Here is a 27090-nt window from a genome sequence, read left to right as displayed (position 1 = left end):
AAAATGCCCCACAGCAGAGCACTGGCTGGACCTCAGTGGTAACAGAGACAGACACCTGCCTTTCCCAAAGCTACAGCTGGGTTCGGTCCACCCAGGCCACAGTGCAGCCGTTTTATCCCCAAAAATGAAGATCCGGTGGCAGTGGCCGTAGCATGGCAGGGCGTCACACGGCAGCAGGGCGCCTGCAGGTGGCCCACAGGCCACGCAAGGCAAGTCAGACCTCAAGCAGCACCAGCAACTGAAACAGCACTTGCTACAGCTGCAGGGTCAAGAGAAGCGCAGGAGCAGTTTCTGGCCACTTCTGCCTCGTCTCCTCAGGTTTGGCAGCAAGCATAGCTCAGCTGCTCTGAACAGTCAGCCCTACACAAATATTACATCTACAGACACCCGTGCTGCTTTATGTAATGTTTCATCCAATAAAAAGACAGATTATCTTTCCTGTGACATCTATAATAATCAGTCACTTTCATCATCAGGATTTTCTTTTCTATTGCTGCTTCTTGGGAAGTGTTGAAGAAAAATACGTACTCTAGCACCTAATTTGTGTCTCGTGGATGTTAATGAATGGAATTTTTGCATACACATCTAAACTTTCCTAGTCTACTAATTCACACATGAAAGAAAACCCTATACTGGGCAGCATTAGAATAAAATATATACAGCCTGAGTTGATCTTTTGTGTCTCTTTAGGACTCAGTGCACCTTCACTAAGAATATATTTTATTTTTTCCACTTTTAGTACAATACTTTGATTAATCAAATGAGGAATAAGAGTTCTCTGAGCAGTAAAACTGGTAGATAGCCTTCAGAATAAGACTCTCTGCCACTTGTGAGTATTTGGGTGAAGATTCGGGATACATTTGATTTTCTTAACTGCCACAGAAAGAGACAGTCTTCTTCCCTCACTTTTACCTACTCCCATACGTCTCATAAGATGGAGCACTTCACTGATTAACAAGCTCAACACTGAACTGTGCAGATTATTCACTTGTCATTTAGAGCCAATAGCTAGCGTGTGGCTTGTTCACAAAGCTGACTGAACCAAGAGGTAGCGAAATGGAAACTTTTTACACTTGTACCAGTGAGTATAACTCATAGCAGCACTGCTAGAGGCACTGCTTTGGATTAAAATAGTAAAATGCTGTGATACACTTTGCAAACCATTGTACCATAACATGCAAACAATTGTACCATGAAAATTTGGGAGGCTTCTACTGCACGCAGCCAGCACAGCCTATCTCAGGGCAGAGTAAGGCCAAGAGCGATGAGTGACAGCTGAGAAGGGAGGTTTCCAAAGAAAGCCTGTAGTTCCCTGTCCACACCGTTTTGCAACCAGTAATCACCACAGTTCATTATCAACACCTCGAGGTTGAGCCTACTGCATCAAGCACTGCACTCTGAAGCGCATCTCTGGTTCTTTGTCTTTGCGTTTATGTTGGGGTAGGAGACTGGCAGTAGATGTGAAGCGTTTTCGCCAAAACAATTCTCAAACTCACAACGCCCCCGGGAGACGGTCGGTTGACTAAAAAAGCGCTTCCATGAAAACCAGCCTCGCTGCCCATGGGCTGCGTGCAGCAAACCCGTTACATCTGATAAGGCAAATTCCTGAGGCGGTGTCAGTGCCTGTCTCAAGGGGAGCTCCTTCTGCAAGTGCTGGTAGCACCACCACTTCAGAGAAGGAGCCCTCAGTGCAGTTCCCACGTTGAGCAGTCTGTGCTCGGACACACCGGCTGCCAGTCCTGGGCTGCATGCCAGGAGGGTGATTACGTGCCGATAAGCGGGGAGGCAGCTCTACGCTTTGATCACTTTGTGTGTTCCACATTATCAGGTCCGGGTTTATGTGCCTCGCGCAGCCGATCACTGAACCGGGGAGCTAGTGGCAGTCGCTTAAGTGTCTCCATCAAAGCCGCTTGCCACCAAGACTGTAGGCAAACTGCCCAGAAGTGAGCATTAGGCAGAGGATTCAAGCACATGCCATACGGCAGAGAACAGGAAAATGTATTCAAAGGCAGGTATTTGCTAAATCCTACCTATAATTAATTCTAATCCCATAATTAAAGTCGCATGCTTTTCTGCAAACATTCCCCCACGTTGGTCCTTCCTCCCCGCCCCGAGGTCAGACGCCGATCCGTGTGAATGAGTACACACCACCACGCAAGAGAGCTGCATCCCCGGGGACTGTGGTCGCCCGGCCAGCGATGCCCAGCTTGCTGCTCCACTCCTTGTCACGGCTCCCCGACGTCTGACTGCAAGTAGCTTTCAGGCATTTTCCAGCAAACAGTTTCTGGGCCAGGTCCTCAAAGACACGCGAGAGACTAGCTCCCCTGGAAATCAATTTCTAGCGCCAGGCATCTGAATACCATCGTAAATCGTGAGCTTCGTGTTTGTGTTGAGTCAGCGGAGCCCTGTGCCTGGGGAGGTAGGGGTTGTGGAGACGCCAACCTAATCATGCCCAGATTTGCAGAGAGAGATGGAGGTGCCCGCCCATGCCCACGTAGGTAGGCTCGCAGCAGCCTGGGCATGGGGAGAAGACTAAAGGCAGCATCATTATGTCTGCATGGCCTAATTTCTCCTTCTCATCATGGCTGCTTCCAGCCCCAGGATGTGCATTTTCACATGTATGCACGCATAAATACCAGCACACAGACAACTATTTTCATACATATGTAGACACAAACACACGTGCAAACATCCACGGTCTGGAAGTAAGAAACCGAGGAAGTCGAAGGCTGCCATTTTCATACAGAGAGACGGGTGACCATCCAGACCGAGCACACGCATGAATGTAACTGCGGAAAGATTGGAGCAGAGGCAGTTGCTTTGTCTTTGGAAATGGATTTACAAATGGATAAACAGACATCTTCCCCAGACATTGCAAGAAACGATCATGTAATTACCACTGAAGCTAAAGATAGCTTATAGATGATTATCAGTTTTTAAGATGAAGCTGTTTATTTAGATGTTTTCACACTTCTCTAAGAAAACAACTGTAGGCACCATTTTGAATTTTTAAAAAAAATTAGAAATAGGCATCTGCCACATGTTGACTATTCCCCATTAGCAGCAGGTTTATGCATGTGTCCATTTTAAAATGTGTATTATAACAATCCTTGTTATGACTGTCTTAGATTTGGTAAATACCACATGATAATCAGACACAGTTGTTAGACCTTGAGCAAAATACGATTTAATTTATTTTTAACACACTGAACAATAGCTGTTTCTTGGTAATCTAAACTGAACACAGACACTCAACACTACTTTGTTTCCTTGGAGGGGACAGTGAAAAGGGAGGAGTGGGGGGTGGAATAACAAACCTGATCTCTGTGGGAGAGTTTCACAAGAGGCAAGGAGGCAGGATTACATTTACCATAAATCCTACTTTCCTCCCTCCTGAATACCCAGGCCCTTATAGACCCTTTAGCAAGGTAAACCCTTCGCCTACTCAAGAAACAGGTATTGCCTTCAGTGAAGCTGTAGGCACCGTTAAAAGCAAAATTATGTGGGATCCCAAACCCGTTTGGGCTGCAGTCTGGCACGGAGCATCCATCTGCCGCCAACAGCATGGCTGAGCCCTGGCACAGGGGCTGCGCTCTCCCATACCGTCCTCCTGCTCTTTACTGCTGAAAATAAGATTAAGTCAGCATAGCTAGTCTTAATTTGTGTTATGAAACTGGTTAGCTTTCAGAGGAAATTTGTGCCAAGTTGCACTTGGTTGCCTTCACTCCCTGTTTTGATGTGGAGTATGACGGAACTTTCAAAAAGAACCTCCCCAAACTGAGTCTAATTAGTTTGATTGCAAATTCAAAAACATCTGTCCAAATGACATAAAACCTTGTTTGGCACAGAAAGGCAGGAGAGTGCTTTATATTCAAGTGGTAATGCGTGTATTATATGGCACCCTAAGCTCTGAGCAAATACAAAATTATTTGGCAAGCAGAAGGTTGTTGGTTTTTCCTGCCCCTGAAAATACAAGTTCCCACTAACATTCAGTCTCTGTGCAGTACAGGGTATCCTCAGATCTCTTCAGAAAGTACTCGCTGATTGACAAGTTTGTCCTCAGAGGAGCTTAATGATCCAGAGATTAATTTTAGCTGAGATTAAGTGTGGAAATAGTGTCTTTGAAAACTGTGGACAGCAATGTGCTGGGAACATCATGGCTCAGGTCACCTACACATTGCGGCACTGCTGCTGAGAACAACCACCAACATTTGCTTGACTTTTCACATCTAAAGACATCCTCCCCTTGAAGTCACCCCAGCTACTCACTGGTGCTGAGCAACTACAGGAACTAAGGCCTTGATAGCTGCTCATCTCATTTTGTGCTGACGTTTCTTAGAAGAAAGGTAGCTGGCTAACAGAATCAGTTTACAAATGCCAAAAAAAGTTATATGCCTAGTGATTAATCTGATGCTTTTCAGGTGGTGGGAACCTTGACAAAAATACATATAGGGGTGCAGGTGTGCCCGTGCTTGCACATACAGCCCAGCGGTTTAAGGGAACCATGTCATACAAAACAGGAACAGTATAGGCTATTTGTTACCAAAGCAACGCTAAAAATGAAAACAGAGGAAAAAATGGTTATTGGCTTGTGAATACTTTGTAGCTTTCTCTTACAAGCCCTTCTTTGACTCCGCATGAGCTGCCACAATACCTCTGCCCGGGAGCTGGGGGGCAGCCAGGGAACTCCCTGCGGAGGCCTGCTGTGCATCTGACCCATCGCTCTCGGCAACTCTGTGGTGTTACTCCTTACGCACAGTAACACCTTTTTTTGCCATTTCCATTGCATTATGCTGTCCCTGCATGTCTCTAGATGACAAAGAGAGATTTTAGGGAGGTTTTATAATGTTCCCGTGGAATTGGACCTGTCCTCCCCAGATAGACCACTGTAGATACTTGGTAATATGATCAGTTGTCAAGGTTACTCCAAAAGTAGCCATGTTTCTAACCACTTTTGATCTCGAGTCAAAAACATCCCAGAGAATTTAGCTTTTTAGCATCAAATATTTTTAGTAGCCTTCTTCTAGGCACAAGATCTCCAGAGTGACCGGGATTTTTTTGTGAGCTTTGCAGCAGTCATTTTCCACGTGGAAAACTGAGCGCTAGCAAGTCCGTCCCCTCGGTGCAGTGGGGAAGGGGTCACTGCTGCTTTAGGCAGCCTCTGTGGAAGGGACCCCAGGGCAGAAGAGTTTGGGTCACTGAGATCTACTTATGCCTTATGCCTCTTTGGGAAATACAGCACTTCAAAAGAAACGCGTGGTAAATTAAGCCCATAAGGCTAGTCTCTGGGTGAGCATCTTACAGGTTCTGACACATGGGTAAATTTCCCAAAAATGGTTGCAGAGCCATCGCTTCCCTGTAAGGACCGATAAATCAAGGTCTGGCTTCCACCCTTTGCAAGACCACCTATGATTTCAAGTCCCACGTGGATGGGCATCACTCTTTCCATACATTCTTTACACAATTAGGCTAAACCAGCCATTATTTCTTCACACCAGTTTAAGAATTACGACTGCTGGTACATTTTGTTTTGTCTTCAGTTTCTACTGACAAACGCAAATAGCCAGAGGAAGGTCCTTTCTAGTTTTCTCAGGAGAACAGCTCTACCAAAGAGATTATTGAGAAATGTTCTCACTTGAGCTTTGCCCATAAAAATGTGCTTCTTCAGGGACTCTGTCTCACCCACAGAGCCAACCACACGCGTTCACACACAAGCAGCTGAACACTGCGGTTTAGGATAATGTTCCTTTACCCTTGAGTGGCTTGCCCCACCCTAGGTAAAGCAAACATTGTGTCTTAATCTGACCGACTGGTACAAAATGACGCGTCACACTCTATGAAGGCTCAGTTGCTTTTCCTCCATCAGACATTCAAACAGTTAAGGTACACTTTCCATTCTCCAAGCCTTTGGCTTCTCTAAAGGTGTGCACGTGCACTGATTTACCTGCCATAAACAGGTAGACACATTCCCATTGCTTTCTGACAGAAACCCAGGAAAATCCCATTCCAAAACCAGCCTATTGCTCTGCTGATGGGCACCTTTGAAAGCCTATTGGATCGCATTACATGAATGTGTTTGGAGATGATCCCTATATTGCTGGAATTTGGGTGAAGAGTGTGGGAAGTCTCACACTTTGGCTACATCTTCAGCACAGATTTTTCTCCTCCTCACTCTGGTATTTTCCTTAAATCCTGTCACTGCTGGGAAAATCTCCTTTTGCTGTTCACAAGCTCTGGAGGACCCGTTCAACATTTAGGACCTATACACATCTTTTAAAAACCAAGAGCAAGATTTTCAGTAGCTTTTAGGCATTTAAAGATGCTGGTGGTTTCCTAGTACGGTCTCCAAACGACGAGTGCTGTGCACCCAGGTATTCAGAAACAAACTTCAGGGCAGAAAAAAAGACCTTCAACTTCTGTCTCTCTCAGTACATAAACAACTTTTTAGAAAAGCTGAGTAGGATGAGACAGGCAATAAGCTGAAACACTGAAGGACTATCCCAGGCATCCCTCGTGGGTCAGGACAGACTTGCCTTATAGTGATGGTATCCGATAGTGATAATCCAGCTGGATCCACTGCCAGGAGGCAGTGAGCAGTAGCAGTCGCACACATGACTCTACCACGTTTCTCATCAAGACTAATTTTGTCTGATCCCTCCTTCCTTGGGGAGCAGGGGGAGAGATGAGCCATACGACTGGCACCAAACGGGCCGCTTTCCAGGTACCTGTGGCAGATCCCAAGACCCAAGCAGCTCATGGGAAGCTGCCAGGGAGGCTCTGACCTCCTCCCACGAAGATGTCGGCCAAGTCCTATCTAGGCCAAGGTTATCCAGTAAATAAACCCCCACCTTCCACCTCAGCTAGTCACAGGCACCAGCCCCAGCCAAAATCAATAGATGAGAAGCAATTTGTCATTTCCAGGCCACACTGTTTTGGTTATGATGAATCAAAAAACACTAACAGAAACACAGATGTAGTGAGATCACCTCATTTTCTGGAGCCTTCCTATCTCTAGAAGTCTTGCCTGATCTCCCTCAAAATTTCCACGCGCGCACACAAAAACAACTCCTGCACTGCGTGGTCACCACGTCTGTTAAACCACAGGCGTGTTGCGTGACACCTGGCAGGGCCGAGGGAGCTCGGCACAGGCAGCAGGAGGTTGAGCTCACCCCGAGCTGCGGGCAGGCTCGAGTCTCCCTGTAGGAAATTTTTTTCAATTAGTTCAAATAGCTCCCACTCGCACACAAAGCCCACGTTTTGTAATAAAAACAAAGAGAAAAATCACATCCAAAGGAATTTTACCTATTTCCCTCTCCACTTATTCCACTGAAGTTATCTTTTTAAAAAAACAAAGCCCCCAAAACTGGCCACCAGAACAACAAAGTAGCCAAGAAACTAACTTAATAACCTCATTCCTCAAAATTCACCCTGCACTTCATACTTCTACGTTTCGACAACAATCCTAAATCATCCAACATCTTCTAATATTTTTTAAAAAGGTTTCACTGCATTTGTCTCCTCATGCAGGCAATGCTTTTCATTTAGGAGAGATGCACAGAAAGCTGCAAATTTTCCAATAGCTGGGATTTGACCTGCAAGCTGAGGCAGATGTTACCCTACGGGGCTACAGGGAGCCACAGCTGCAGCCAGTTACTCGTCATGGTACAAAAAGGAACAGAAAGGCCAACAGACACTAGAGTGGGGATAACCACCCCCCCAAAAAAAATAAAAGGCCGCTCAGGGTCCACGTGCCCAGATGAAGCTGCAGTGAGTTAATAAACTACCACATCCCAGCTGAGCCCCAGTAACTGATCATGCACAGGCTGTCCTCGCAGTCCAGTGCCACTGAGCTTTAAGCAGAAACGCCACGTCTTAATGCCCTAATCCCTCAGCTCAGAGCAAAGCAGCCAGCCGGGGGCGAAAAGCCACATTAAACTCGCTGGAGATGAAGCCTTTGGTGAAAGGCTTTGCTGAACAAGGACAAGAGACTGTGCTTGGGCTTTAGCTACACTTACAAACTCCCGTACATCTTGGCTCCGGTTTTCTTTGCCACATGGCAGCTGGTTACATCCAAGACCTTAAATTCTTGGGAGAGAAAGTGACTGTAGAAACTCAGCTGTGCGACATATGCTCCATCTAGTGTTTATTCACTAATATTTCATTTTCTTAAATGGTTTGTTTTGCTGTTAACAAAGTTCCATCTTTTCTGTAGTTCATTTGTCTAGTTCTTTAGGAACATTACAGAAAATACTAACTTTCTGCTGGTTGTTTTAACTACACAATTTGGATTTAGCCTTCTCTTACCGCTTCAGTGATGACGATACACTAATTTCCATTGAGATAATAGATTTCACAGAGCAAAACAAAGGAGAAATGTTTCAAAAGTGCAGCGAGCATTTCTCCAGGTGCTTTGCTAATGCAAAGTGAATGGAGAACTCCGAGCAGGAGTAAAACATAAAAACTAAATGACACCCAGTGTTAACCACCTGATCAGTCACTCTCACCATGGCACAGAGGAGCGAGACAAGCAGTTTCCCAGTCCCCCCTCAGTGCTGGAGCTGAGCTGTACACTGGCAAGCAGGGAAAATGCAAGTCCCAATTCCCGGGCTCGGCTCCTGTGACACCACTGCTCCCGAAGCTCAATGCATCCTGCAGCTGCCCTGCAGCCCGCTCACACCCTCTGCCCGCCAGGCACAAGTCCCTCATGGATGCGTTGCAAAGTCCCACCATCCCCAGTGACTCTGAGGCCCTTTTTAGCGGCCCACTGTCCGCAGCACAGCATTGGAGGAGGCAAGCGGAGCTGCTTGTTGCCCCCTTCTCTGCAAATACATTTCCTCCCCCCGGCCCCACATACCTCTCATGCTTCCCCCCAGCTCTCCGCAGCAGCGGCCTTACCTGCCCAAAGCCACATCTCCCTATGGCTCCTAGGAGGACGTGTCCCTGCCCAGGTCGGATCATGCTGCCCCTCAAACAAGGGGGGGTCCTCTGGCGTGCTGCAGCATCACCCTGCGCAGGGGAGTCGAGCAGATGGATTTGAGTGGGGACCAACCCCAGCAGGGAAAGGGAAAAGCTTCACCCTGCAAAAGGTTCCTCCCAAAGGCAGACAGAGGGAACCAGGTGAAGGGGGCTCAGTGCTGAGCCGCTTTGCCACAGATGGAGGGGCTTTTTTGTCCTCCCCAAGCCGGGCTGTGGGAGAAGGACAGGAACGTGAGCAGGAGGCACAAAGACCCCACTGCCTCCTCTGTCCACCCTCACACGTGGGTCCCACCCGGGCTCAGCGGGGCCCCGCAGCTGCTGGGAGTGAGTCCTGACGAGTGGCGGGCAAAGCTCTGCTGGTGTGCCTGCATGGTGGGGGCTCTTCCAGCAGCTCAGGTTGGGTGTAGGGCAGCTTAGCACTGTGCACTCCCAGGCAAAGCAGGGGAGTCAGGGACAGCATCAAGCCTGGCAATTGCCACATGAGTTTCAAAAGAACGGGACTTGCCTACCGGGCTCGGTTGTGGGACAAACTGCAGAATACGCGAACTGTAACACACAGAGTGTCTCCTTCTTACCTCAGGCTGCCCTCAAATTTGCACTCGTTTAGGAAGTTCCTGGTTGCTGATTTTCAGCTTACCTGCTAGTAACACCATTGCTGCAGAAAGGAAACCCAACAGCAGATGGGAGAAGTCCCAAGCTTGTAGTTTGAGAAGGAAGAAAAAGAAAGAAATTAAAAACCAACCCTGTTCCGTTGTGTTAGCGGGGCTGGTGAGGCACTGGGATGGGCTGCCTGGGGAGGTGACAGGATCTGCAGCAGGGGAGACCTTTAGAAAATAGTTGAACATCCCAGGAGAAAGGTGAGCTTTGGCTGATCCTGCCCAGAGGCATTGGTGGCCCAGACAGCCCCTAGATGGCCCTGTTCTTCTGGGTGAAGGCTGAGAGGACGGGAGCCCAGCTCAGGAGGAGAGCTGGCGAGGAGCTGTGATAGGAATGGAGAGCCCCTGGACTTTGCAGCCATGGGGCACAACCCTAGGCACAGATTTAAGCTGCAGAAACTGAGCTTTCATTGCTATGGAAAGCATCGCAGAAGGTGCGTTGATAATTTAGCTTCCTTGGGCAGAAAGAGTTTAAGAGATCCCTGTGTGCCCCTTCCTGCTCTCTCCCTGTGCCGGAGCTTGCAGCAGAGCTCCCCAAACCTCATGTGGTGGCACTGACACAAGTGAGATATAGGCAAACTGCAGCTTGGGGACGGGAGGGAGCAGGTCCCCGTACCGAGAAACCAGAGGGCACCGCCTGGGGTGTATAAAACTAAATGCATATAGGTACATTTGCTATAATAGTACTATTTGAGTAAGAGCCTCCCTTAAACCAGGGACAGCCCTGCTGCAAGATGTCCTCCAGGGCAACACACAAACCAGAGACAGTTTGCAGAGGTTTAGGTACAGTTTGCTGCAGAAAATGGGAGCAGGTTGTCCCCAGAGGAAAACACTCAACATGAAAAAACATTTTCCACCAACTGTGGGTTTTGTCGTGTTTTTTGTAGGTGATGGCCATGTTGTTCATCCCTGTGCAGCTGCTGGCGGTGGCTGTCACCATTTACCTAGAGCTGGTGAGGTCTACTCAAGGCGGCGTCTACTATGGGATCAAGCAGCTGCCACCCCAGATGCCCCAGTACCAACCCCTCGGACAACAAGTACCTCACATGCCGCTGGGCAAAGAAGGCATCCCGATGCAGCACATGGGAAAGGAGATGCCCCACATGCAGTATGGGAAAGAGTACCCCCATCTGCCTCAGTACATGAAGGAGGTCCCACAGATGCCTCTGCTCGGCAAGGACATGGCTCCCAAGAAAGAGAAAGGTAGGCTCAGCACGTCCCTCGCCACCCCTGCACGGTCCTGCCTGGTGCCCCACAGCGCCGTCTGCCCCGGGGATAACTGAGGACAGGGAGCAGGCTGCTGCAGGCTGGTACCTGGCCACAGGTGCACAAGATAAGCTCACATAAGCTGTGGGGCAGCTCAGGGTTACCAGAGCAAGAATATAGTCATCCCCCTGGGCTGCAGCCCTACCTGTGATGAGCCTCCAGCACCCAGGGCTGGACCCAAGTTTGTTTGGGTGCTTGTTGGAGGGTAGGAGAAACCTCGTAATCCCACCCGCCCGCAGAAAACCCTCTGATGGGATTTCAAATGATGGCCCCGGCAGATGGGCCAGGGTCCTGCCTGGATATGCTTCCGCTCTCACTGCAGCAACCACACATGAAGTAAGAGCTATGAGCCCCAAAAGTTGAATTTACGGGAATATCATGGTTTTGTCTGGATTTGTCCAGACCCTGTGATTTAGAGGTTTGGATAAAAACATACAATTGCTCTTCTGTCTCTGCAGTCCTCTTTCTGTAGGTTATTTGTGGGACTAACTGAGGCCCTGGAGGTACAGGGCATTACTGCACGAGTCTGCACGTACAAGCACTTTCAGTATTCAGTAAAGGAAGTTTGGACAATATTAAGATATTTAAGAAAACAACAAAAAACGTCCAAAATACAAAGGGCAACCAGGAACACCCATTGTCATAAAATCCTTGTGGAGACAGCGAACGTCTGTGCGACATCAGACAAGCTGATTAACTCTTTGTCTCATTGAGGGTTCTGGGTAACCACAGCCTCCACTGGCTTCAGAGGGAAATGGAAGATTTCAGGGCCTATTTTTGGAGTGTCTGAACAAGCACGACTGGCTGTAGTAAAACCAACCCGTCTTGTGAGTAAAGGAGGTTTTCTACGTGCGTAAAACACAACATGTGCAGAGAGGGCGGGTTCCTGCCTCCCAAAGAACAGTTAATTCTCTCACCCTGAAATGAAACCTCATCTCTCCCCTTCCCCCAAACCTCTCGCTTCTTTATCCATTTTAGAGCCAGAGAGAAGCAGACTTTCCACTTAACACAAAAAGCCTGCAGCTTGAAAAGCAACCAATCCCAGCACAACCACTCCCACGCAGCAACTCTCTCACCCTGACCTGCAATGCTAAGTGGTCACATACACATAAATGTGGGTTTGGACAATAAAAGCATTTTGTGACACGTTTAGAAGAGCTCTGACTGGATGTGGCTACACTAAAAACCTGTGGAAGCTTGGCAAGGCTGTAGGTTTCCAGTAATATCTGAATGGGAACCAAAGCCTTGGTGAAAACGCAGCCATAGTGATGTACAAACTTCTTGCTGATATGATCTTTTTGATTGATCTTGCTAGTGTAAGCCCCTCCAGCAAAAGCACTTTTATGCCAGAACTCTTCCTACAGCACAGGAGCACGGAGCAGCTTCTGTGTCCTGCAAAAACTCTTAAAAGTACATTAGTCTTCAGCAATATGGGAGAAAAGGCAGATTTCACCACTTAAGATTGTACAGGTGGAAAACACTAATAAAGCGCAAATGGCTTTTTGCATGGCAAAAAATATAAGTGAATATGATTCAAAACAATTATTTTATGGAAACAGAACCATGCACATGAGTTTGGGGTACGCAGAGCAATAGGGACATCCTCTTCGTTCCAAACACCAACAACCTGTGACTCGCTGGCCAGCTCTGCCTCCCTACCCACCACAAAACCGAGAGGCACCATAGCAAGCACATTCAATTCAAAACTGCCTTTATGTTTCTGGAAGGATGCCACTGCAATCACCTTCTGTCTCTCCCCCTCCCCTGTTCTTTTTTTCATTTCCTTTCCTCCAGAAATGCCCATGCGCAGTCTGAGGGGTGAGCAAGGTCCCCCCGGTGAGCCTGGACCAAGAGGGCCGCCAGGGCCACCAGGATTACCGGGTCACGGTGTGCCAGGAGCCAAAGGAAAACCAGGCCCACAAGGATATCCAGGAATTGGGAAGCCGGGTTTGCCGGGGATGCCAGGGAAACCAGGCGTCATGGGGCCCCCGGGGCCAAGAGGGGAGATGGGGCCGAAGGGGGAGATTGGGCCCATGGGGATACCCGGGCCTCAAGGACCGCCGGGGCCACACGGCCTTCCCGGCATAGGCAAAGCGGGTGCTCCAGGGCTGCAGGGACAGCCGGGACCGAAGGGCGAGCCTGGGATGAAGGGTCCCCCGGGAGCCCCCGGGATCCCAGGGCCAAAAGGGGAGAAGGGCGTCGGGATCCCAGGTTTGCCGGGGCTGAAGGGTCCGCCTGGGCTGCCCGGTCCCCCTGGCCCCGTGGGGCTGCCAGGGGTCGGCAAGCCAGGCATGGTCGGCTTCCCCGGCCCACAGGGACCCCTGGGCAAACCCGGACCCCCAGGAGAGCTGGGGCTGCAAGGACCCCCAGGGGCCCCTGGGATCCAAGGCCCTCCTGGCCTGCCCGGCGTTGGCAAACCCGGCCAGGATGGTGTCCCCGGCCAGCCAGGCTTCCCGGGTGGCAAAGGGGAGCAAGGCCTGCCAGGCCTGCCGGGGCCCCCCGGCCTCCCCGGGGTTGGGAAGCCGGGTTTCCCTGGGCCCAAAGGTGAGCGTGGTGTGGGTGGTCTGCCCGGGCCCCTGGGGCCGAAGGGTGAGAAGGGGCACGCAGGGCCGCCTGGCATGGGAGGGCCGCCTGGAGAGCCAGGCCAGCCAGGCCTGCCAGGCATCATGGGCCCCCCGGGGGCCGCTGGCTTCCCTGGACCAAAAGGAGAAGGAGGTGCCGTGGGGCCACCAGGACCGGTTGGCCCCAAGGGCGAACCCGGCCTGCAGGGGTTTCCGGGGAAGCCAGGCTTTCCCGGGGAAGTGGGGGCCCCCGGGCTGCGGGGGCTACCAGGCCCCACAGGGCCCAAGGGGGAAGCTGGGCACAAAGGCTTGCCAGGGCTGCCGGGCGTCCCAGGGCTGGTGGGACCGAAGGGGGAGCCGGGGCTCCCCGGTGCCCAGGGGCTTCAGGGCCCCTCAGGCATCCCAGGCATTGCAGGACCCAGCGGTCCCATCGGCCCCCCAGGGCTGCCGGGGGCGAAGGGGGAGCCTGGCCTGCCCGGACCCCCCGGCTTCCCTGGCGTGGGCAAACCCGGCGCTGCGGGGCTGCAGGGACCCCCGGGGAAGCCCGGGGCGCTGGGTCCCCCTGGTCAGCCAGGACTCCAGGGGCCACCCGGCCCACCTGGGCCCCCAGGTCCCCCAGTCATCATCCCACCCACTCCGCCAGCCGTGGGACAGTACCTGCCTGAGGTGGGGCCGATAGACGGCGTCAAGCCCCCCTATGGCTACAAGGGCAAGAAAGGCAAAGCTGCCGGCGTCGTCTACGAGATGCCCGCGTTCACAGCAGAGCTCCTCACCCCCTTCCCCCGGGTTGGGGTGCCTGTGAAGTTTGACAAGCTCCTCTACAACGGCCGGCAGAACTACAACCCCCAGACGGGGATCTTCACCTGCGAGATCCCTGGCATCTACTACTTTGCCTACCACGTCCACTGTAAAGGAGCCAGCGTCTGGGTGGCGTTGTTCAAGAACAACGAGCCACTGATGTACACCTACGACGAGTACAAGAAGGGCTTCCTGGACCAGGCTTCAGGCAGTGCCGTCGTCCAGCTGATGCCCGGAGACAAGGTTTACGTTCAAATGCCATCCGAGCAGGCGGCAGGACTCTATGCCGGGCAGTATGTTCATTCATCTTTTTCAGGATATTTATTGTATCCCATGTAAAACAAAAACCAGACACACACACACACACAATCAAAACCTTTCTTCTCTGCTTCAAACTTTTATACCATGAAAGATGCATTTTATGACCATTTCAGACCATCTTGTACAAAAATAAATAAATAAATACAAAGTTTAACACTATGCACAGCTAGTTATGAAAAAAAAAAAAGTGTGGTGAACATATCTAAAGATGCGTATCAGGTTCATAAACAGATGTTTTGCACCCGAGGGGGACATATTAGCTGTACATTATATATTTCTGTGATGCCATGCTTACTTCATTTCATTCACAATAATTCAGTACTAAGGTTCAAATTGGTGTACGTCACTCACTCCTGTTGCATTGATCGTAGTTAGGAGGTGAAAAACAGTGACTTAAACCAGAGTAGGTCAGTCTCAAAGTACATGGAAAAAATTGAGTGGCTTTTTATTTGTTTGGGTGGGGGTTTTTTTTGGTTTGTTTTTTTTTTTTTTTTGACAGCAGGTCTGCCTGACAAGCAAAGGTTCTCTTAGCTGGAGACCTTTATTTCCCTTCCCCCCATATAAAATAATCCTGCAGGTGTGGTTTTTTCTTGAACAACTTATTTATGACGGAAAAGGAGTAGTAACGGTGTAACTATTTCACACGAGCCTTCTCCAGCAGTTGTTGGACCCAGAACGCCGCCGCTGCCTCCAGCAGGCACTGGGTTCACTTCCCAAGTGCCACGGCACTCGAAAAGCCTCCATCTGCAATTTGCACAGTGGAAGCAGATGAGGCAGCTCAGAGACAAAAATGAAGGGTTCCCCCTTTGCTTTGTGCCACAGGATTGAGACGTTTTGGCTAACGTGTGGCAATCCAGCAGGGAGGAATAAATTCGCTTGGATTTCTGTGCTCGTGCTAAGAACCTGCGCCTCTTTGGCTTGTCAGAAGAGACGCCTATTCTGCCACTCAGCGAAAGCTGAATCAGTTTACTCTTCAATGACTAGGCAAAGCAGAAGTAGCTCTGCTAATTAACTGATTTGTTGTTTGAGATCAACCAATAACTGTACCAGCAATACCAATCACGCAAATTTATCCGAGACCTTCATTTTATATAAAAGCTGATTTCCAATCCTTATTTATGTGTTAGCGATTGTCAAGGAGAACCTGCAGGCCTCGCTCTTTTCTGTACGTGAGGAAAGCAACTTCTCCGCAAGAGCTGTCTGTTCATCAGTGGTGCTAATCTCGCCTCAAAAGTATCGGTTCCCAAGGGCAGTGTACTTTGCTGTGTTTCCCTGTACAGTGCTGCACATCACACACTGTTACGCTAGTTGAAAGAGTTAAATACTCATCACTTCTTCAGTGTCTTTAGCTAACGCTACCGCTTTTGATTCAAAAATGAACTAGATTTTTCATGCAGAACTAAGATTGGATTTAACTGGCATTACCATTATTTAAATGCAGAGTTTAATGCAGTCTAACATTGACTAAGGACTCCAGTGATATAATGTGGTGCTTTATCTCAGAAATTTTATGGAACGGTGGCAGGAACAGACTGACAGTTTACCAGGCATTGGCGACTTCAGTATGTTCCCAGAATATATGAGATATGTCAAAAGCAAATAATTTTGTATTTAAAATTTTTGTACTGATTTGAAAAAAATATCTTATTAAATATCTTTAAAAAAATAATAATAATCCTGTCTTCATTCAGCAGAAATATTAGAAGGAACATTCAACCCGCTGAATTCATCTATCGGACCACAAGGATTCTCTGAAACCACTGACAGCCTGATACGAGAAAAAACGCAATACTCTCTTCTTTAGTTCCCCTCTGTGGGCAAAACCTGCCCTAAGCCACGGGGGGGTGGGGAGAGTGCTGTCCTGCCACCACGTTGAGTGGGAGACAGCGACTGGGGGGGACGTGCAGAGCGAGGGGTCCCGCAGGTGGCCGGCGAGACGAGGCCTGCTCAGCACCAGCCAATGCAGGAGCACAGCTTAGACAGGCAGAGGGGCAGCGTGGGGGAAGCCGAGACACGGGGTGACGCAGAGGTGCGATGTTGAGGGTTTGTGCTGGCCGAAAAAGCCAGAGCTGGCTGCCCCAGCTGGGACACGCACACCACATCCCCGGCTCTCCCTGTGCTTTGAAGACAGTTTTTCCCATTCCTTCCCCTCCCCATTTTTTCCACCTGCAGCAAAAACCTAGCGTGTAAGTGACAACATATTTGTCACGGATCTACATCACTATTCAACTGTGGCTCCATTGCAGGCGGTAAATTATAACCCACAGCGTGGCTCCCCCAACCTCACCTCAAAGGCAGGTGTTTCCTCCAGGCTGGCGAACTCCTAAACTGTCCGTACTAAAATGAATGCACTGAGTACTCACTAGTGTCAGGTAATTGTTTTCTAAACCTCCCTTAGACACTCCTTGCTCCACAGCATCTCACTCTTACTGCACAAAAAGAGAAAACAAAACATGAGTAAAGTACGGCAATCAGTGTCTCTCACTTTCCACCTAAAGTCTTTCATCATGTGTCATCATCTTAGTTACACATCCTTGATTTTAGCATTCCCCTGAAAATCCCCAATAAGACAGGCAAGATTAAAAAACCACGAAATATTAAACTCAGGAGGATGCTGCTCCTGATCTTGTCCACAAAAACTACGTCCCAGCTTTACTTTTACTCAGCCTGCAGTGCTATTTCCACCCACAGTACAGCCCAGCATACCCAGTGTCAAAAACATTTTCAGCCCTGTTTGCTCTACTAAGCACCAAAGTTCGTTCCGAAATTCGATACCGTTTCTGACAATGCTGTGTACTTTACACAGCATTAACAATGAATGGGACTGGGCACACAGGCCCATACACACGCACACACACACGCAGAGCACCGACCTTACAAAAATAAGCCTGAGGGCACCATCTTTAACACAATTTATTCACAGGAAGATAATCTCTTTCTATTTGTAGCATTCAAAATCTCACTTGAAACGACTGTAAGAACGTCTTCAAAATACAGCTGGCACTTTAAAGGCATATAAAACTTAAGACAAATGGCAAATAAAATACATATTTACCGACACCGAAACCAGATGTTGAGCTTCATATGTATGTTCTTAAAAATCAGACTCCACTTAAAAGCACCCTCCCCACGGCATTGTTAAAAAGGAAAGCGTGGCATAGGAAACAAGAGGTACCACACATTAATTATTAAACACCAAAGTTGTGATTCTGTATTATTACCACCAATACAGTCACTGGAAATGTCATTTAGTGATATCTTTTAGGCACGCTCAGATCTGTATTTAGTGCAATAGTTTGTGACCTTCTTTCTTCAGTTGTATCTCCGTTAATTCCCTTAATTATTACAGCAGAGGAAAAAAGTACTTTCCCCAACAGAAAACAAACAAAACCCCAAAAAACTGAGCCAAACAGAGCTTCCAGCCGATGTATGTCATCCTGCCTGGTTTGTGCGGACTTTGGTACCTTAGAGCTGGGTCTTTCTGATGGTGCAGAATTTTGGGGGTGGGGGTATGGCAGATAAGATGAACGAGCACCTTTGCTGTGAGATGCTACTGTCTTGAAATTCAGCAGGCTGCTGGAGAACAGGTCAGAGGAAGATGGGATGAGACCATCTGACTTTGCAGTTGATACGGGAAGAAAATTCATGGGAGGCACTGGGTACCTATATAGTTACATCATTACCAGACATGGAAATAAAGCTGGCAGCACCCCGGGATTCAAAATTTGACAGCTTCACTGCTGACGATGCAATAAAAAAAAAAAACCAGGGTAGCTTTTAAAGGGAAGTTTCAGTGCAGAGACTTCACTTTCAGGAATGACAAAAATGGGAAAAGAAAACCTTAATAGCAGCTCCCTCTCATAAAAGATCTAAGGTATTTGGAGTTCACATTATTGCTTTTGTCAAAAAGCCCCAAGGCAAGTCTTTGGTATTGCAAAACGCCTGTGAAAATGCGTGCCCAGCTAGAACGGACACCGTCATCTGTGGGCACTACCGAGAAACGCGCTAGGTACAGTTATTCTTGCCTGCGTGAAGTTAGTGTAAAAGCGATACCTGTCCTCAAGGCAGAGGAGCCGAAACGACTGTGTGAAGCAGGTGATGCAGCAGGGCTGGCGCACACAGAATCCTACCAAAACATCTTACAGAGGGCGGGAATTGATTGGCTCGCTGCTTGATATTGAAGAGAAAAGTTCCCGGCCTGTAAGCTGTGCTTTCAAAAAACCCGGTACCCTGCGGTTTATCAATGGTATCAGCTCTTGGCTCAGTCCTGAGTGAACAGGTCTGGTGCTAAATGTTACTCAGCCACGCTGCCACAGCAACCTCAGCACTCCTGGACTTAACAATCCTGCAGGAGCGCAGAAGTGGGAGAAAAAAAAGTATCCCTGGGAGAACTGCTTAATTTCAGAAAGAAGTCAGGGAGGCTTATTAAGAACAAATAAAAAGGAGCAGCAGATAGGGATAAGTGCTTGTAGACAGCATACTAAATGTATTAAGAACATCATTATCCAAAATAAAATAATAATAAATAAAAAAAAAATAATCTTAGGGAGACCAAAAAGCTGATGTGGTAAAAAAAAAAAAAAATAAAATAAAGGAGCCTAATTTTATGAAAAAAAGAGTTTGGTGGATGCCATTTGTTTGCCACGAAGCCTTTTTTCTTATTATTTGGTTTGGATTCTAACTATAGCAGAACAATTCCCCATCCCCCACCCCCCCAAAAAAAAAAAGTCAAAAGGAAGTTTCCTAGGAAAATTAGGAGAATCAGTTTAGATTAGTGGGAAGAGGAACCAGAGCAGAGAAAACCACATGCTCAGAAGCACAGCTCCCTACCCACCTCCTGCCACGTGGGACAGGGGTGGGGAAGCAGAGGGAAGCAGCCGGCACCATGGCAAGAACCAGGCACCATGAGGAGAGGGAAAATCAACAGCTCTCCTGGAAAAAAGTCCTTGTGGTCAGCGTACTGTGAGGCGTTACATGGATGCAGCTGGATCCGTGGCGGCAGCCCAGCTCTGGGAGCGACCGTGGGTTTCAAGGGGGAAGAGGCAGCCCCCCGCTTCTGCCTGGCTCTGCTCTCAGCACAGTCTGAGACCTACCAAGGACTCCCATGCAGAGAGCGCTCGGACAACACCACCACCTTACCTCAGCATTTTTTTCATGTGGAATTGCTGTTGTCAGTAGTCTAAATCACTGCAGGTCTGAGGCTGCAGTCTCACACACAAACCTCAAACCTCTTTAATTAACTGAAGTAATTACGAGAAATAAATGCTGGTAGAACTAAAGACAGCGATGCCACTGTTTACTGGCAAAACCCCCCACCTGTGCATATTCAGATTTTTGAGCAGACTTCCTCAAAGGCTCAGAAATGTGCATGATTTAAAAAAAAAAAAAAAAAAAAAAAAAGGAAATATGAATAACTGAGCAAGAGCCTTTCTGCCACCTTGTGAGGAAATTCTGGTTTCCTCCATTTCCACCACAGTCACCTGCTCCAGCGTCCCCCACGCCGCCCTCTCCTCCACGCTCTCACCTGCCTCCCTGCACAGGGCTGGACAAGCGGCCACCCCTGCAGCGTCACCTGCAGCAGACAGGCCCCATGGCGCAGCCTGCCCCTTGCTGGGCACACGTCTGGGTCCTTCCCTGCCCCCCACCACAGATTTTTATGACAGCCAGAGTTATTTCAGATATGTCCAATTTGCTTGAAACAGGCCAAAGGTCACGAGGTGAAAACACAATGTGAGAGCGGGAGCCTCCTCTCCTTTGGCTCCCCTCCAAATCACGCTGCACTCACCAATTTCCAAATGGCAGAGCCAAAGGACCAAAGAGGGAGATGAGAGCTATGGGAAAGTGGTGGTGGTCTTTTTTTTTTTTTTTTAATACCTACTGCACTCCACAAGAGAAATAAAGAACGATGACTCTTTGGTCACTTCAGTGCTTATTACTCTACATTGCTGTAAAGAAATTGTGTTGAGTACTCCTGTAATTCTCAGCTTCTGAAAAACACAAATACTGTGCTCTTGACCTGCTAGAGGTTTGTGTTCGTATTTTGGTTGTTTGCACTGCTCCTAAACATACTAAAGCTCTCTATATCATTTTATTAGAAAGCAGCAAAGGTTCTTCTACTGGCTACAAAAAGTTTTTTTTCTTTAAGTGGATGACTTCGTGCTTTCTTTAGGTGTCCCTGATTAAGACAACCACAAGATCTTCAAGCAAACCTGCCACAATTAAAAAATATACACTCTGAGAAAATTAGAACACAGCAGCATACTACTTGTTCTTCTTTGACAGCTGTCAGATTTAACTTACTCAGCAGGCTTGTCTGAGACAAACCAACACAGGAAACAAATGTCCCATTAAATGTTTCAGTTAAAAATCCCCGAGTAAGTTCCCACCACTAAATGATTTAGTTCAGCCACATCCTTTAAACATAAATGTCAAGACAGGAGAGGTAAACAGAAGCCAAATGGTAATTCAGCTGAGGTACATCCTGGATATGCCCTAGCACACTCTGCTGCTGAAGATGGGAACATTCATTGCTCATATTGATGCGCTTCAAAGGTGGAAACGCATTACAGCGCCTGAGAAAGGAGACTTATCTGGTTTGGAAATATACACCTCAATTCTTGGGGAGCAAACAAATACACGAGGTCCTGTCCTGGAGATCTGGGAATCCAACAAAAGTTGGCTCTAAATTTGAACTCAGGTGTGAACATCTCTGTCCCAGCTCATGCTTCTGTTGTGGTCTGGGGGCAGCGGCTGACACACAGGTAGTGAGAACAACACTTCAGTCTTCATACTCCCTCTTTTCTAAGTCAAGTCACCAACCGTAAAATTTATTGGACGCACAGCATGGAGAGCATGGGTTTCCACAAACCGGGTACAACATAAGCATTGTCAATACCAACATCTCCACAAATCAGACCAAAGGGTCTTCACCTTTGGCGGCAAAGGCAGGCTGCAGTTCCAAGTCGACGGCCAGTGCAGAAGCTATGGCTTCTTTGCTGAAGATGGACATCCCCTCCTCAGTAGGGCAGACTAAAACCTGTACACTCTGCATGTTCCCCCTTCTCCCACACACACAGTAATGATTTATAGGCATCGTTTTAAAGCCATTTTCCTATTACAAGACAGACATTCAAGACTTTACATCCATCTACTAATTAAACATTGGTTGTCTCTGTCTCTTGACAGCGTAACTCTTTTGGAGGACAACACCAGAAACAAAAGTATTCCAGAAAAGTAACCATTTGGAAAGAATTCTTGCTGATAAATAAGTGATGTGCATCACATTGTTATATATCCCTGATACTTTCAGCTGAAAGTTTCATGGTTTTCCTATTATTAAATAGCTTCACAGAAATTCAGTTTGCAATAGTCCATTACCCTCAGGCTTAGAAGCAGCTTCTGCTTTGGTGAGGTTTCTGTGCTCCTTTTAAACAGTAAACAGTTATGCTGCACTTAAAAAATAAAAATGTCATACAAAAAATAAAAATTTTTCAAATCTTGAAAATAGTGATTGTTCTTTGTATTTTCCACTCAGCTATCACGTCAAATTGACCACAAAGTTCTTGTCTATCAGCTTCTTCAAAAATTTCTGCTCAGCGTTGATGTTGTGGTATTCATTCTAAAGAGATGTGAGGGAATAATAAAAAAAAAATTAAATTAAAATTATTACCAGAAGCATCACTTCGTTGTTCTTTCCCTTTAATCACCTGTGACACTTGGAAGATACTAAGGGTAGGAGAGCTCTGGGGAAAAGACTTCCTGGCAAAGGCTGCAGCACAGTCTCCCAAGAACACGGGCGAGCGACTCTACGGCTCAAAACTAGATTAGATTTTCCATTAGGACACAAACCAAAAGGGGTGATCCTTCAGTGGCAAGAATGGACGAGACTGACCTCACAGAAGTCCTTCCGTTACCAGCTCTCCCAACTCTTCCCCGTGCTTAGAGGGAACAGCTGCATAACCACATTTACAGCGCAAGCGGTCAGGAAATGACTAATTCTCAAAGCTCAATGCAGGTTCTTGAGAAGCACACATCAGGCGTCTGTAGATCAGATGCGTCCTGCCAATCAGTTTCAACAAGCCAAAACCAACCCATCTTCTGTGCCACATCCAGACATTAGTGGAGGACAGCACAAGGGAAGTAAGTTTACTGACAATCTTAGACACTGAATCCAGTAACTTAAAATGAATATAATACAAATACTGCATAAAAGATTATACATATACAGTATATTTACAACTTAATGCCACTAAAGAACTAATGATAAGGTTTTTGCTTAGTTGTTGGGTTTTTAAAGTTTCAAGACTTTAGGAGACTTACAGACATCTATTCAACTAGCGATCAACCTTACCCAACCTTGATATACTTTGCAAAAAAGCACCCGCAGAGAGGAGCCTCAAAATGAAGGTGAATTCAGTGTCAGAGGAAAATTATCTCAGAGCAGAGTGCACCTAGGAGTCCTCAGGGAGACACGAGAGGCTCCTATAGGCATTTCCCCTACGCTTCCTCTTCAGGAAAGGGAGGAAGAGAGCAAATAGTCCCCACACGTGGAAAAGAAAACTGTTCACATTGAGGTAAAGGTATGAGATTGAGTTGCTCAGAGTACAGCGCTGAAGGCAAGAGCAGAGAAGTAAAAGAAAACAGGGGCATGACCATAGCAAAGCAGGAGGGAGGAGAAGGCATCCCTGATGCTTCCCAGCCTCCTGCTGCTCTCTCTCCTGGTGAGTTGTGGCTTCGCCCTGGAAGCAATTTCTTCTCTTCCTACCTGCTTTTCTCTTCTGCTTTCTATTTCTGAAATTCAGTTCTTTTCCTAACTGCAAGTTTGCAGGTCTTAACTCCTTCCATTTCCCTTTGCTTTTTTTTTTTTTTTTTCTTCAAGTTTGACAACTATGACAGATTGTGCAAGTAGCTGCCGAGAAAAAGAGAATGCAAACAGAAGCAATGCCATTCATGTTCTGACAGTGCTAGCAAATATGCTTCCATCAACAGGAGCTGCGGAGCCTAACGATAACATCAGTAAAGCAAAACAGAACATACAAATGGACATATGGAATGGAAGACTCCAGGGAGACCTTATAGCGGCCTTCCAGTACGTAAAGGGGGCCTACAAGAAAGATGGGGAGGGACTCTTATCAGGGAGCATAGTGATAAGAGGTGGGGTAATGGTTTTAAACTGAAAGAGGGCAGACTCAGATTAGGTATTAGGAAGAAATTCTTTACTGTGATGGTGGTGAGACACTGGAGCAGGTTGCCCAGAAAAGTTGTGGATGCCCCATCCCTGGAGGTGTTTAAGGCCAGGCTGGATAGGGCTCTGAGCAACCTGGTCTAGTGCAAGGTGTCCCTGCCCATGGCAGGGGGGTTAGAACCAGATGATCTTTAAGGTCCCTTCCAATTGTCTTCCACAGTTACCAGATATATTTCTCTCGGCATAAACAAGTGTTTGTTACCTGTATCATCTGAGACATTGTGTCATTGCCATAGTAGTGCAAAGAACTGTTTCTGTCAGTGAAGTCGTACTTGAAGCCTGCAAGGTGAACTTCATGGCATATGTGAAATGCAAGCGTAATGGCAATGAGCCCCGTTGTTGGATGCTTGGGTTTCTAAAATGAAACACAAAGAGCACGCACACGTAAATAACTGGCAGTCTGACAGGAACAGCGAACTTTAGAACAAAGGCACTGGAAATCAGGCAGCCTGGCTCTTCTACAGACATCTGGTTTTGTAGTTTGATCCCCCTCATGTCTCCTAAGGAGTAAGATACTGCCCACGGGTTTTCCATGACTGGTGTGTCTGCCATGTTGGCCTTCCCCGGGATTCTCCAGTTTCCAGTGAGGGCTGAGCCCATACTATAGCCCTTCCCTCGGCAGAGGCATCAGGAAGGTCTCCCCATCCTTCTGCTCAGTAACCTACTTCCACGAAACTGATATAATCAAGACCATTTCACCCCATCAAATTTGAGTGAATTAGCAGATGTGTTGAGAAGTTTCTAGATGATAGAGATCCAGAGGAACAGAACAACATGACACACCTCAAATCCTCATAACACCAAAATAACAAAGCATAAATGCTACTGCTGCATAAATTTGGCTGCATTTGAACTTTTTCAAAGCAGAGAACTTCCAGAAGGACACGGCTTTAGACCTTCCCCCACTATTTCCATAAGAAGAAATGAAACTGTAGATAAAAACGGTCTACGGTGAGATAGCTCAGAAGCAAACGCAATGTAAAACATCAGCCACCAGTCATAAACAGGTTTTAACTGTGCAAAAGTAAAAGCACCTAACCAGAAGAACATAGAACATCTATGCAAAGACAGATAGAGCAAAGAGCATCTTACAAGAGCATAGAACAACTCATTGCAACCATCTGTCCTATCTCGTGGTCAAGTGCATGACTATTTTAGCAGCAGCAGTGGCTAAAATGATCTGGGGAAGTAAATGAGGCGAGGTTTGTAGAGAGCACTGAACTCTTTTGAACCACCAGGGGAAAAAATGTCCCCAGAAATTGATAAAACTTTCAGGCACTAATGCCCTTCTTAACTAAAATAACAATTTTCTCAGAGACCAAATGAGCTACGTGTTCGGTAGCTGCAATCAAACCTCAAACTGAGCATAAAATCACATGCTTTTTTGAACTCTTACGCAAGGCTCAATTTGTTTGCTTCTGAAAACAAAGCAGGCAAACCAGTACTGAACAATTTTGTGCAGAGAGAAGGCAGATGCACTCGATGACACAGAAAAATATTTCTTTGTGTCATATGATAAAAGAACAAATCCCCAGGAAAAAAAAAGTTATAACATCAGCTCTGTAAGCCTAATTAAAGTCACAATTGAAGGCGTCATAAAGTCACCTTTTATGTAGAATTTTTTTGTACCTTTATACAACTCTTGGAGTACTCCAGCAATAACATCAACTTAAAATGCACACTATTGCCCAGAGCTCCTGCTAGTTAGCAAAATAACTTTTTGCCCTGAGGGCCCAGTATCATAAACTTAGTAGTGACTCTGTTGCAATGTCCATACTAAACAGGAACCAAAAATTACGGCAGGAATGCTACATGTCAAGATTAGTGCTATTTGGAATACTAGGAACATCACAGGTTGTGAGTGGCTCTGTTTACCTTTGGCTGTCATAAAGTTTGCTTCAAAAGAATATACTAAACAAAGCAGCACTACTTTTAAAATGTATTGTCACACCAGCACCCTAGCAATATCCAGACAACCTCGACCTGTAATGAAATTTGTTCAGCCAGTCACATTTCGTGGAAACAGGCACAGCTCTGGAACGACCCTGCAACACTTTCCGACTTCAGTGCTGCATCCGATTTTACAGTTGTTCTTCCTGGCTCTGCCAACACCATCACAGTCGCTAACAAAGAGAGAGAAATGCTTGCTGGACTACGCATAAACGCACACGCAGGGAACATGAGATTGGCTTAATGGAAAAGGCAGACACAGCAAGGAGAGCAACAGCGGTCTTTGGCATCTCCCACAGGCAGAGGGGGCTGAAGCACAAGACATCGAAGGCAGCACCGGACCTCCCCCGGGGACGCCCTACCCGGACAGAGAGCTCCAAAGGGGGTCCTGCAAAACGCCACCCTGCCAACAGGAACCCCTGAGGAATGACCTGCAGCTTAACCAAGCCCTTACACATCAGCTCTGCCCGGGCGGCAGCAGATGCGCGGGCTTCCAGGCACGGCTCCCCTCGGAGATGGGAGGAAAGGTGAGGACAAGCACGCCGGAGCTTGACCACTGCTACAAAATCCCTGGGATGGAGCAAGTGGGATGCGGAGGTGGTGGAAAGGGGCTCCAAGCACGGACGCGCTCTGTCCCAGCTCTGGGCAGGGGCACCCAGCAAGCAGGAGAGGAGCAGAGAAGAGCATGCACATTACCCAAAGTGACTGAGGGGCCGGTGCCTCTGTACCAGCGCCAGCACACCGTGCACATTTGGCTCACTGACAGCACTGGTCTTACTTTTACCCCCACTGAGAGTCGACCAGGAGGGATTTCTGGAGCCGTGGAAGCCACAGATGTTCTGTGGCCCTTTAGGAAATCATCAGGCACCCAACTACTATGCTGCTTTTTTCCCACCCTCAGCTGAAGAGCCGAAATGCCACAGAGCCCTGGTAAGCATGCAGTCAAACTGGGTATTCCAGTTTGAGTGTTAATAAGGGAGGAAAAAGCTGCTATTAGGCTCCAAAAAAGACAGACTTTCTTTAAAAGCAAAAAAAAAAAAAAAAAAAAAAAAAACCTCACAAGAACACCCAAAACCAAAAAAAAAAAAAAAAAAAAATCAACTCCCTCAATTATTAGAAAGATTAAACCAGAAAAAAATTGTGGTAGATACTCCACAGTGACAGCCTGTCAAACATTTCCACATTTGTCGGCTGATCTCAATGAAGCAGCTCTGTGCAACGATGTGACCCCAGGGAACCGTATTTATGCTAAACAGCACGTGGTCAGTCCCGACTACGCAAGGGAGGTCTCCAGCTCGAAGCCTTACCTTTCATCAGA

General features: G+C 47.5%; 2 protein-coding genes across 5 annotated transcripts in view; one reads left to right on the top strand and one right to left on the bottom strand.

Moving 5' to 3' along the window:
• Positions 1 to 10522: 10522 nt before the first annotated feature.
• Positions 10523 to 16238, top strand: COL8A1 (collagen type VIII alpha 1 chain; the record flags this gene model as incomplete). Its single annotated transcript, XM_082497188.1, has 2 exons — positions 10523 to 10835; positions 12693 to 16238. 2 exons carry the CDS (start codon positions 10523 to 10525, stop codon positions 14594 to 14596), a joined length of 2217 nt encoding a protein of 738 aa, XP_082353314.1. The 3' UTR covers positions 14597 to 16238.
• Positions 16239 to 21375: 5137 nt separating this feature from the next.
• Positions 21376 to 27090, bottom strand: part of ST3GAL6 (ST3 beta-galactoside alpha-2,3-sialyltransferase 6) — a 43062-nt gene continuing 37347 nt past the window's right edge. For 3 of the 4 annotated variants that reach the window (XM_082498464.1, XM_082498462.1, XM_082498463.1), the window contains exons 10-11: positions 24025 to 24177; positions 21376 to 22196 (exon numbers count right to left, since the gene is read on the bottom strand). In XM_082498464.1, coding sequence (XP_082354590.1) covers positions 22116 to 22196; positions 24025 to 24177 — 234 coding nt within the window. In that variant the 3' untranslated portion in view covers positions 21376 to 22115. The remainder of the gene's footprint in view (positions 22197 to 24024; positions 24178 to 27090) is intronic. The other variant, XM_082498465.1, reaches the window with a different exon arrangement.

This window comes from Vanellus vanellus, assembly GCF_965231255.1.
Source record: "Vanellus vanellus genome assembly, chromosome: 1".
NCBI lineage: Eukaryota > Metazoa > Chordata > Aves > Charadriiformes > Charadriidae > Vanellus > Vanellus vanellus.
Note: the sequence above shows the minus strand (reverse complement) of the source record. Positions and strands in the feature narration are given on the sequence as shown.